The sequence below is a fragment of the Adiantum capillus-veneris genome, chromosome 1 (genome assembly GCF_014529385.1).
Source record: "Adiantum capillus-veneris isolate H3 chromosome 1, ASM1452938v2, whole genome shotgun sequence".
NCBI classification, from domain to species: Eukaryota; Viridiplantae; Streptophyta; class Polypodiopsida; order Polypodiales; family Pteridaceae; genus Adiantum; species Adiantum capillus-veneris.
The window spans coordinates 148,763,105-148,775,274 of record NC_140931.1 but is presented as its reverse complement, the minus strand read 5'-3'; the positions used below and the strand labels follow the sequence as shown (position 1 = coordinate 148,775,274).

At 41.8% G+C, this 12,170-nt stretch overlaps 1 protein-coding gene across 1 annotated transcript; it reads left to right on the top strand.

Moving 5' to 3' along the window:
• The first annotated feature begins 218 nt into the window (after positions 1 to 218).
• On the top strand, positions 219 to 10,303 carry LOC147465776 (uncharacterized). Its single transcript, XM_086521684.1, has 6 exons — positions 219 to 622; positions 707 to 1,271; positions 8,866 to 8,974; positions 9,055 to 9,232; positions 9,309 to 9,517; positions 9,837 to 10,303. Exons 2-6 carry the CDS (start codon positions 853 to 855, stop codon positions 9,954 to 9,956), a joined length of 1,035 nt encoding a protein of 344 aa, XP_086377810.1. The 5' UTR covers positions 219 to 622; positions 707 to 852; the 3' UTR covers positions 9,957 to 10,303.
• The last annotated feature ends 1,867 nt before the right edge of the window (positions 10,304 to 12,170 follow it).

The following is a 12,170-nucleotide window of genomic DNA, read 5'->3' as shown; positions in this document are numbered from 1 at the left end:
TGAGCCTACGCCATCACATGAGCGATCACGAGCAAATTGACAGTTTTGTATGAGGGAGAATGCATCCACATCGTAGTCGACGATGATGGTTCAACTCTTTTGAAAATGGATGCTAAGGCTTAGTGTCGTGACCCTTGAATCCCATCGAATGCATGTCAAAAGACTCTTATTAGGCTCTCTCAGAAGAGGACATAAAGATTGTGACTATGAAAGTGTGGATGCTGGGGATAATGTTAAATTGGGGATGTGTGAATGCAAATGTGCAGAACCAATGGGGGCAGAAACTTGGTTAGGCGATCACACACATTTGTTCTTTGGTTCCTTCACCGCAGGGTTAAGCTTAGCTTCTCTTTTGCAGCGAATATAGCTGATGCTGCAAATCTGTGTTGTGCTGTCGAAACCCTAATTTCCAGTGCAGGAATCCTGCGCTGGGCTCCCCCTGGCAAGCGTCTCCATACCCCCAGCTTTCCCCTTCTCAGGCTTTCCGTGTTGGAGCTTTGAAAGCCTGCTACGATCTTGGTACCCTTCTGCTGTTTGCTTGTGCTGGACCTCCAAATTCACTTGCATAGCTCGTGGATACCAGTTTCAGGCTTCACTGTTCTAGTTTGAAGTTTCGAGCCCGGTTAGGGTTTCTGAATGTTTGGGATTTCTTACGAGCTGGCGTCACTGTCGTTATTTGCCATAATCTTCGAGTGCTGCGTTTCAGGGAAAACCCCAATTTTCGGCTGGCCTCCGTTTCTGTTGCAACCCTAGATTCGTGGGCACTGCGCTTTTTTCTCCCGAATTCTTGCATCCGGGTGCTCAGTCAACTTCTAGTCATTCAGCGAAGAGGATTTTTCAGAGAATTAAGAAATGATGGTGTCTGATGAGGAGATTGTGATGAGGATAATTTCTGTTCTGCAGAGTGCAGATCTCTCGACAACCACCACAGCTGCAATAAGGAGGCAGCTTGAGGAGGATCTTGGCACAGATTTAACAGATAAGAAGGCATTCATCAGAGAGCAGGTGGACCTTTACCTGCAGGCCCAACAGCAGCAACACCAGCAGCACCAACATCACATTTACTTGCAAACCCAACAGCAATACATCCACAGCCTTCAGCAGCAACAGCAGCACCAGCCATTCCTGCAACCCCATTATTATACACCAAGTTTTTCTGCTCCGCAAGTAGTAGAGGAGGAGGGGGATGCTGAGGAAGAAACTTCGGTGCAGCCGGAGCCTGAGCCTAAGCGTGTATCGCAGAGCAAGTCGAAAAAGGCAGACAAAGATGGGTATATGTTTCTACTTTGTCTGGATTAAACCAGTCAATTTGTTTATTCTTTTGCAGTTAATAATGTGTGATATATAATGTCCGAAAAACTTGATGTGAGAGTGATGGAAACACTAATTTTCTTTAAGTAGCACACCCACTATTTCCAAAACTAAAATAAGTAGAGTTGGTCTTTAGAAGGGGTATTGCATTGCAGATTTGTTATCTCATGGGTGACTGTCTTGCACTTTCCTGGGCGAATCTAGGCTTTTCCTGGATTCATCTAGGTATACTGCATTACAAATTTGTTATCTTGAAGGTGAGAGTTACCTTGGTTTGTGGTGCTTGGCTAGAACTATTTCTTTTGTTAGGACACCGCTAAATCTATACAGCTGACATCACATTTTGGTAAATTATAGTGTGGCGCTGTTGAGCTTGGTCATTTCCAGTTATCATATCATTCTTAACATGCTGCATCACCATTGCTCTTAATTATTATGGATTTATTGGCTTAGTATGATAGCCCACGACCCTCATTCAGGTTGCAATTCAAGGGGAGTACATGAGGCAACCGATGTAGCTAGGTATTGACGCAAGATTCTTAGTATTGTGAAATATCTTTTTCAACATCATCTTCTAGATTCTAAGCTTATAGATTGCAAGAAGCCAACAAATTGCATTGCTAGTTCTCTGGACATTTGCAAGAAAGATACATGTATGTTGTAGTCTGTGCTTCCTGAGTTATCGTATTATTTATAGCAAGGAGGCACACTACCGTTCAGTGTGTGTGGAAAGGCTTAGTTCTGGATGTGCATTTTCTGATGCTTCATTTGGTAAAAAAGTATCTCAAAAGCTTTTATATTTTCAAACACTTCTCTCTCTCTCTCTCTTAATGGAGTAGTAATCTAACTTCTTAGTGATTGGTAGTAAATCAAGGTAAAGTTAGTGTGCTTTAGGATTCAATACAGACATCCTTTTCCGATTATATGACTTAAGAGGGGGTTCCAACGGTTGTCTCCTTATGTGTGATCCGCTTATTAAGCAAGATCTCATATTCAATAAAATGATACAAAGAGAATTTCTTCTTATGAGCGCTGGTTGTGGTCTTATCCGTCACGTGTTTCACACCATCCATACTTTCTTGCATCCCTTAGCTTCTTGAATGCATAGTTCAACAACTAGAGGTAGCTAGTATTATCTTAGGGTTGGAAATTAGGAAAAATTCAAGGTTCACACCTGTGTTGGATGTGGATAATGTTTTTGGGGAGCACGGCCACAATGAGTGGTCATTTTTGGTTTGTTTTCCTTGTTCCCCATTCCTATTTCCCCTCCCATTCAGGAAGCTATTGTGAGTATATAGCTACAGGGTATTGCTATTCATTCCAGGGTATGGCTATTCATTGCAGTTTTTCTGTTCCTTGTTCTCCGTTCCTATTTTGCCTCGATGTGACTAATGGTAGGGATGTAAGAATGTTTACTTTTTACTATGCATGATGAAAACTGTTGGTACGGTCTTGTGGGTGACTAGCATATCTATAAGACGCACTCTCCTTTACATGATAAACTTGCACTTTTTCTTCATAAGATAATATGGGCTTTTCGTGGATTTATCTAGGTATATGCATGTAAATCTGCAAATGACAATTAGGGTTTTATATCGTGTTTTTCTAGAAAAAGTTTCTCAAAACCCATCTTTATTTCTGCGTCGTCTTTATGTGTAGTCCCAAACCAATGAAATTTTTCCTATCCAATGCTCTCGTCACATATCCCGTGATGCATTAGGAATACTCATTTCCCGGTCTCTCCTACCAAACTTGCGGAACAACTTCTTCATGATGCTCAATGTCACCCGTCATATGACACATCAGAGTTGTCCGTTCTGATCCAGTAGATCTACAATTTCTAACTTTAACAATTCAAGTGTACATATCTAGATATCCTAATTTTATTGAATAGAAATTCCTTAGAAAATAAGAAAATAGTCCATTTAGCAACATTTAGTCCACTCTTGCAACTTGACAATGTAGACTGGAACTGCTCTATAAATAGTGTATATTACCTAGTAGCAAGTGAAGAGAAATATGTCATTTATGCATGCAATTTACAATTAATTTTGAAATTTAATGTGATTTCATGATTAGTGGATTGTAGTTTAGATAAGGAAGTGGAAGAAAGTTGCGCTTCTTTACTTTCAAATTGTAACACGAGTTAAACTACCTTGCACTTTCCTTAAGGGTGAATTTGGGCTTATCTTGGATTCATCTAGGTATATGCATCATAATCTTAGAGCAAATTGTAGATGTATGAAAAAGGTCTCTTCTTGAATCATTACTTGCAAATTGAACTTCTTGAAGTTGAGGAAGGCATTTGCAATTTAAATTAATAGCATAGAGAGGAAGTGTAAGGGTTCAAACTATTCATAACTTATGAAGGTATATAGAGGAAGTGTAAGGGTTCTCTTTCCTCTCTTTCTCTTTATAGTGCCGATTTCCATTCGCAACATTCTTCATGTTTTGCAAACTACACTGTGAAAAGAAGGTGCTGGAGCCATCATTAGCAAAACTAACGGTGTTGGTTTTTGATGCACGAATTAACTCAATGAGTTATACCTACTCAATGTTTGGAAGCCGACCAACTTTGAAAGGATATGGGAAATGTGATGATGAAGAGTGGATCAAATTTTCGAGGACTTCAAGGTGTTATAAGGAATGTGGAAAATTGGCAAATGTATTAATTGTGTGCGTGGTGGTGCATGTGTGTAGGAGCATACATTGATACCTTGGCATGCATAAGGAAGACATGATGGAGCTAAGGCATGAGAGCCTAGAAACTTACCTCTTCTATAAAGGCTTCCCCATAAGGCTGATGGAGGGGTTTTATGAAATGTTGCTTTCTTATAACGGGGCTTTTCCTTGCATACACACATCGTTGTGCATATATATCTTGCACTTGCTTTAAAGGTGAATCTTATCTGGTTATGTAATGGGTTTCATCATGTCAGAGTTTTTTTTTGTGAAACTTAAGAGAAAGATGTCGTCGTATAATTTTCTTTGTAATTGCTTGCCAAGAGTGGTTGATATCAATGGTTGATTTTGAGCTGCTCTTATAGCAAGGTTGCATTTCAAACGTGTATTTATCAATATTCCCATACCGTATTCAATAGTTTATACGCACACACAAATACACGTACATGAATGTATGCACATTGTTCCTGCAGATGTTAGGCAGTTAATAATAGCTCATGTGAATTTGAAATTTTCAGACTTGAGAGTGTCACTTTTCTTGCTGATGGTCTCTACACTAGTTGAGCATTGACTCTACGTTTTAGCCCAAGACAAGTCTAGACAATTAGAGTTTCAAGTTGTATAATCTCTGTCGATTAGTTGCCTAGGTGATTAATCCTTGATTAGAGATGTTCTCTCTCTCTCTCTCACACACACACACACACACACACACACACACACATCTTGATTATTGCATCCTGAACGAAACATATTGAACATTTTGAAGCCTGGGTAGGTCATCTAACAGTAGCTGCTTCCCCTCTCTCTCTCTCTCTCACCCTAACCCTGCAGCAGCCCTTCTCTCTCGTCGAACCCTAACCTTGCCTGCAGAAGCAGCCGCTGGGTGCGAGGGCGGCACCTGGCTTTACATGGCTGTTTGATAGCTCGCCCATCCACCTCGCCAAGGCAACTTGCAGCCCTGCACCCGCGGTCGCCCTATGTACCTAGCTCTGCTCTGCGACCCCGCTCTGTGCGCGACCCCGCTACTCCGCTCTGTATCTCGCTCTGCAGTTGGCATATTCCGATTCCTCCTTGCTCTGTAATCGGTAGATCCTAGCTAGTCAAGTTTTTAATCACAAGGGAGGTTTCCTGCGTAAAGGGATAATCGACGGGCGCACACAGTCCCACACAACAAAATCTGTGCTGTAGGTTCCATGATGGCAGAACGCAAAGGAGCCCCCCCCCCCCCCGACACCAAGACGTACTCGTTCTTTTGTGGTCCCTCCTCGGGTGGATCCGCTGGACCGCATCCAAGCCGAACTCAAGGAGTTGAAGGTAGAGAATACCGAGCTCAAAATGCACCTCACCGCCCTCGAAGCCTGATTCCAATCTCTCGAATCTCAGAAACAAGCAGACATAGATCGCATTTTAGCCAAGGCCAAGGAGGTAGAGCACACCCAAGGAGGTAGAGCACACATTTATCCAAAATGTGGCCTCATTAGTCACTCAAATCCAAGAGAATGTTGCCACTGTCTCCTTCAAAGTGGAGTGTTTGCAGGAGCGCTGCCGTCGTGAAGGTCTTGCATTGACCGTTTGCATTGGTGGCTTGCCCTCCACTTGGTGGGAAGAGGGCAACAACTTTCAGTCACGTGACACATCCCAACCCTATGTGTTCGTGGACAAGCTATACCTTAGCAGGGTTCAGTCAGTCAAGTCAGTTTAGATTAGCAGTGATCTGGCGTGCATGCCCAGTATGCATATCCTTTGGTTGCACACAACATGATCATCAGTATTCCCTTAAGGATGCATCAGATTCAGTCAGGGGAATTTTCCAGTGCATTTAGCCTATTTTCCTATTTTTGTTATTTTCACTTATTATTTTTAAGTGACTTTCCAACAAAAGTAGGTAGGGTAATTTTGCTAAGTTAATATATAAGCAAACCCAAGTTAGCACTTGCTGGCAGAAGAGGCAGCAGGAGCTTCCCGCTCAACAGGCAACTTCTCAGCAGTACCCCTCCCTCAACACTTAGCCTCGCAACCTCTCACCTTCCCTGGCGTTTTCTAGCATGGCTACATCGCCATAGATCCAGATTCCCCATCCCTTGCAGGATCGCCCCCCAGCACCATTCAGCCCTGGCGTTTTTCAATCAGCATCATCAGCGTTTCGAATTCTGCCCCAGATCAGCCCTAGCGTTTTGCTAGCGTTTTTGCTCTGCTGCAGCGTTTTGGTTTTCAGCCCCTAACCGCCGCAGATACACACAGTTTCAGCCTTAGACACAGAAGCAGATCAGCCCCCAAGTTGGTTGCAGATGTTCCCCCATTTTCAGCCATATAAACGCAGCCAAAACAGTCATTTTCAGCCACGGAAACAGTCCCGAAACTCAGCAATTAGAAGATCTCAGATTTCAGCCATCAAGTCGTCGTCGTCACCACCGTCGTCGTCATCAGCATAGTCCATTGCATTCGCATTGTACACCTTTGTGCAATCAAAGTAGACCACTCTCGCCGACGAGAGTGGGGCCTTCGGAGGAGGGTTTTAGTATTTACAACCTCTCGGTGTCGTATCTCTTCTCTCTCCTTCTCTCAGTCTCATTCACTTGCACGCACAATCCACTCACTTTGTTCGTGATCATAGCACTCTCCATAAAAACGGAAAGCTCTCTTTTTCCCTAAGAACTAAAAGGAACCTTGAGCAATAAAGATCACTAATCTTGAGAAAATACAACATTCATTCCGTTGCACCTTACACTTTCCTGACACACTAGTCAAGCTCCACGAGGCCATCCAACCCGTCAAGTTCGATACCTCGACCATCGAGTGCGTACACCGTGACCACCGCACCAACCAAGGGAGCCTTGTCTTCAAAACCAAAGAGGACTGCACGACACTCCTAAAACAAACTCACCTTCTAAAGGGTACAACCATCTGGATCAATGAAGCTCTAACGCCCATGCAACTCAAAATGAAGAAACAAGAGTTGCAAAAAGTAAGAGAACTTAGAGAAGCACGGGTTGTAGGTAAATGGGCCGTCTACCGTGGTGGTAGAGCCATCATTGAGGAATTTCAGGCACAAAAAGCCCCATAGTATTCTCTTGGATACTCTCCCCCCTCTTCGTTTTTCCCATAGCCACCTTTATCACATAAGCGACATGTGTTGCAGTTTTGTTGTAAACACCCCCAACAACTTTTCTTCCCCCTCACTTTATTTCTTGCCACACTTGCCTTGGCCATTGTAAATTTGACACCCTCTTTGTTAGAGGAGTGCTTTTGTATGTCTGTTTTTCGGTCTGATGGGTCATATCTGACCTCCGAGGACGATAATGAATCTACCTACCTACCTCTGACATCTTGATTATTGCATCCTGAACTGAACATTTTGAAGTCTGGGTAGGTCATCTAACAGTAGCTGGACTTGGTGTTGATGCGCTCTAACATAGTTACATAGATGAAGATAGGGTCTTTAGACCACATTCATAGATATTCCACAGTTTGATTGGTTTGAATATGCATGTTTGTATGAAAGTGTATCCATGATGTCAGGAACAGTGTGAGCATTTTCCTGTGAAATGAACCCTTGACCGAATTGTGCAGGTTGGAAAGCGGAGGATAGAAAGTTGTCAATTAGATTTCAGAATTTGCAAGCATGAGAAAGATGAGCTATATTTGGAACTGGTTGTGCTTTTGACTATGCAACTATTTTTATAGAAATGATTGTGCTTATTAGAACGAGTCTTTTGTGGCTTGCAAAGGCCTCACGAGTTAAGCTTACGTAAGGCATTAAGGTTGAATGGGTGTGTGGTGAATGCATGAGTAATTAATGCATTTGCTGCGTCACTACCGGTCCTGTGACCTAATCTTGATACAGCTGCTTGAAGTTCTCCTCCTGCGTTCTTAGTTGCATTCGCCTATCGTGATTCGCAACACTTTCAAATTTGAGTAAGTTTAGATATGATTAGAATTCTTCTTATTGTGTAATTAGCATGGTACATACTAATGTCTTGTGGAACAGTTAAAATGATTCGAACGATTTTTTTGAATTATTGTTAGTCTGATAAATTCATTCCATGCTTTGTGTTTCTGATGGTTCAACTATCGTGTGAATGATTACTATACATCTATAGGTTGAACTTCTTTATAGGTTAAAGTGGCCTTTCTTGGATCCTTGTGCGTATAGATCATGAGCTCGATAGCATATAACATTTCTTGGTGTCAGGTTGGCTATCTTTTAGGTTGCTTTCTCAATGGTAACATGCGAGAGCCTTTCTCTCAAGTCCTGGACAGTGAAGGTGGATTGAGTCTACAGCAAGAACCTCAACTTTATATTGACTCCAATTCAAGGCTTCTGAATAACTAACTGTTAGCAGTAGGCTGAGAATTGTTGAGTTTGCACCTTTTGCTGCACGGCCTTTTGTGAGGTTTCTGAAGTCTGAACTCTTCCGGCAAAATTGTTGGTTCCTTTTCTTAGACGGATGGCTCATATCTTTGCTGAAGGTGAAGCGCTGACTCTGTCCTTTTGAAGCGTGCCCACTGCTTCATGGTCAATAGTCTGCCACAACTAATAATTTTTTGTTCTCCACCACTGTTATCACATCACAAAGGGATTTTATTTTCATGTGATTGTGGCTCCAATGGGTAATAATACTTTTTTATTTGCCAAATTTGAGGGAGGGGTGACTGGGTGCATAGCAAGTTCAGGTGTATGAAAAAGAGGGTTCAAGTAGCCAGGGATGAAGTAATTTCTTTTAGTGTCTCGTGTAGCATTGTAAGCGTTTATGAGCTACTTCATGGTCTTGTTCATCCAGACATTTTGAGTCGAATGCTTAATAACAGAGATGATTTACTGCTGATTATAGCATCTTCATTCTCATGTTAGTGTTTGATCTTGATGCACAGTCAACCAAAGGAGAAAAAGAAGAGAACTGGAGGTGGGCTTAATAAGACGTGTGGGGTCTCTCCAGAGCTCAGAGCTATAATAGGAGATAAAGAACTGACCCGGACTCAGGTACACTGTTTAATTGTCTTGGGGTAGAGTCTAATGCTTGCATGGCTCAGGGAATTATGCAAATGTGACTATTGAAACAGGTCGTCAAGGAACTCTGGGTATATATTCGAGAGAAAAATTTACAAGACCCAGAAAACAGGCGTAAGATTGTTTGCAATGATGAGTTGAGATCTTTACTGGGATGTGATTCCACGGACATGTTTAAGATGAACAAATTACTGGCTAGACATATTTTTACACTGGAGAACACCGGAGCAGGTAATTGTGTCAGATCGTCTTTTCTCATTGTTGTGTATCAGGAAGGTGGTGATGTGTGTTGTTGGTATGGATATAGATGGAGAGGAGCCAAAGCCAAAGAGGTCCAGGCCAGAGAAGAGAGAGGGCGCTGATAATGAAGAAGGGAAGTCGAGAGTAAGTGGGTTCACGGCTCCTCACCCTATCTCTGAGGCTCTTATAAATTTTCTTGGTACAGGCGAAAGTGAACTTTCAAGATCAGAAGTGACCAAGAGAATTTGGGAGTACATAAAGGGGAACCAGCTGCAGGTTTGTTTGTGGATTTCTTCCTCTCAAACTTCAGAGATGCTGTTTGAGTTCCACATGCACTTCTGCTTCCTTCCCTTCTTCACCAATTATATCAGATCCGCATACATGCAACGCATCCCTTGGTCCATTTCGTCATTGTAACAGCTTATAGTTCTTAGGTGTATAATCATTTTATCTTACAATTGCGCCTGTGCACCGTTGTGGTTATGTTGAATTTCCGCTGCAACAGACTTGGTTCACTTTCCATTTTTTGTAGTTCTACAATTGCTTGATTTGGCCATTGACCCACATTTTATGGTGTTCTTTGTTGTGTCAACAGGATCCTGCTGACAAGAGACGGATAATATGTGACAGCAAGCTCCAAGAGTTGTTTGGGTGCGACAGTTTTCATGGATTTGGTATGGCCAAGTACTTGTCTCCTCATTTTATCAAGGGTTGACATCCATACCGTGGTCATTACATTGGAGTCCTTAGTTATGGCCCATGGGTGTAGATAGATGTGTTTGCAAGCCCTTCTTGCGGTTTCTCTCTATGTGAAGACATAGGAGGACCAAAAGGAAAGGAACTTTCAGCGTGGACTGACGTAGTTTAGACTTCTCTTGATTTCAACCTTTTTTCATGCTTGCAAAAGGAAATTATTCTGATGGACGCGTTTGAAGCAATCCAAACAAAAACCTTGTTCTGCCGCCTTGAAGGCGTGAGTGACGCTGATGTAGTTGACTATGAAGCTCTGTACTATCTTTTATTTTGTGCAAACTCGGACGAGTAAAATTACTTTTGGGAGCATGAGTATAGTAAACACAGGACAGCGTACTTAGAAGTGGTCATCCATACGGTTTTAGGCTTACATCCAAGTGAGTCATGGATGTGGGTTTATACTTAGATCCACCACAGTGCTCACTTTTGGAGCCAGAAGCCTGACATGTCTACTTCATGTGATGCTTTCAAAAGCATTATTTTGGTTTTAATTTTCGGTTAAAGGAACGTCAGCTCTGCTGACAGTTCTGTAGCATCCATATTGGTATATCATGGATGTTTGTTCCTCTCAAAGCTTAGCTGCTATAATAAAGCTTCGCTCCCTGTTGTATTTATTTTACCTCATGTTAGGCCATTTTCAGTTCCCAACAGATGTCATGATTTTGCTAACACAATAGTCAGATGCCTACTTTCAACAGCAGGTCTTGTGTACTCTCAAAATATTCACATTTTATGTCTGGAAGGAAGATGTAATTTCCAATTGTGTTTTTAGCTGCTTCTAGGCTGGTGGGTTTTTTCCTGTTTAGGTTGAGGGGTACTTGAATGTCAACAGGGAGTAGAATCTCACCAGAGACATGGATACGGGGCCCTACTGTAACACAGTAGGCTGTTTTTTTTCCTGAACTGCTGTTCTCAGATGTTGAGCTGATCTATTCAGGTCAATCAATGGCTATTTGAGTGTAAAGTCTTTTATTGCGAGTGTCTTGGCTTAAGACTGTTGTTGGAAGTGGAGTGGGCAGTATGACTAGTATCTCATGGTGAGTGGTTCATGTAAGAGTTATTCCTGCTGGTGCGATTGTTTTATCTCAAAAGTGGCATGGAAATTGACATTGTGGTTGTTTAGTTCCAGTAGGCAGTTCAGGTAGTGGTGCCACTGGCTAGAGAAATGAAGATTTGAAAACTTCTAGGTGGCCTCAAAGACAGGTGTGTAGAGGTTGATAAGGGTGGGGTCCAGTAATTTTCTAGTGCGAGGGATTTAGCAAGGTAGCATTTTGAAATTCCACGTATTGATCATAAATAGCAGTTTTCGAAATGCTGCCTTGCTAGATCCCTCGGCAAATTTAAGTTTCGATGATCTTTTTATCTCTGTATTCTGTTCTTCAATGGCAATTGCGAAGGCAAGATAACTCTCCTCTTTTGCCAAACCAGGGTTGGCAGTATGACACAGGTTTTTGGTGGTACATTTACTTAATAGCCTTGAGATCCATGTAATTTGCTTCTTTTAACTTGCTACTAATCTTGATTGTCCTTGAGAAAAGCTCGAGCACTTTGCAATTATGCTACTTTGTAGTCGATCAACGACTACTGCAAATTAGATTTTGATATAATCGTAAGGTTGATGTTTTTCTTTTCAAGACAAATATTCTGCCTAATTATATTTTAATTAACTGACATTTTACTTAGTTTCCTTTTGGTCCTTTTACTGAAGTGGATTCATATTTGCAATCATGCTATACATGATTCCTTCAAATTCAATGACTACCTGCCCTGTCTTTTTTCCTTTGTTGGATTTTTTCTCATCAATTTCTAGGCATGATCAATAACTCTTCCAACAATGCATGTCTAATTGTGTGCTTGCATCCTTGTGTGGTTTTTGTCTATACAAATGAATGTCGTGTGCATTGGTTTGCATATGTGTGTTCCTCTCGAATGTGTTTCATTGGGTCAATTGTAAGTTTTGCTTTCTAATTGTTGATCTTTGCATTAATGGCAAAAACCTAGAAACTATGGAGGCATCTTAGGCCAGATGTGCTGTTTGTTGAGTGGAAGGGATCAAAGTCATTGTGTTCCGGTCTCATGAAGTTTCGAAGGATTGACACTCACATGCGTTTGGGAGTAGTTTTGGAGCAACGACTCTATTTATTGTCTATATATGATATGATATGATAAGAATACA

Coding starts and splice junctions, on each gene's coding strand:
- LOC147465776 (XM_086521684.1), top strand. CDS start 853: ATGATGGTGTCTGATGAGGAGATTGTGATGAGGATAATTTCTGTTCTG. Junction 1,272..8,865: donor AAAAAGGCAGACAAAGATGG/GTATATGTTTCT, acceptor CTTGATGCACAG/TCAACCAAAGGAGAAAAAGA. Junction 8,975..9,054: donor AAGAACTGACCCGGACTCAG/GTACACTGTTTA, acceptor CTATTGAAACAG/GTCGTCAAGGAACTCTGGGT.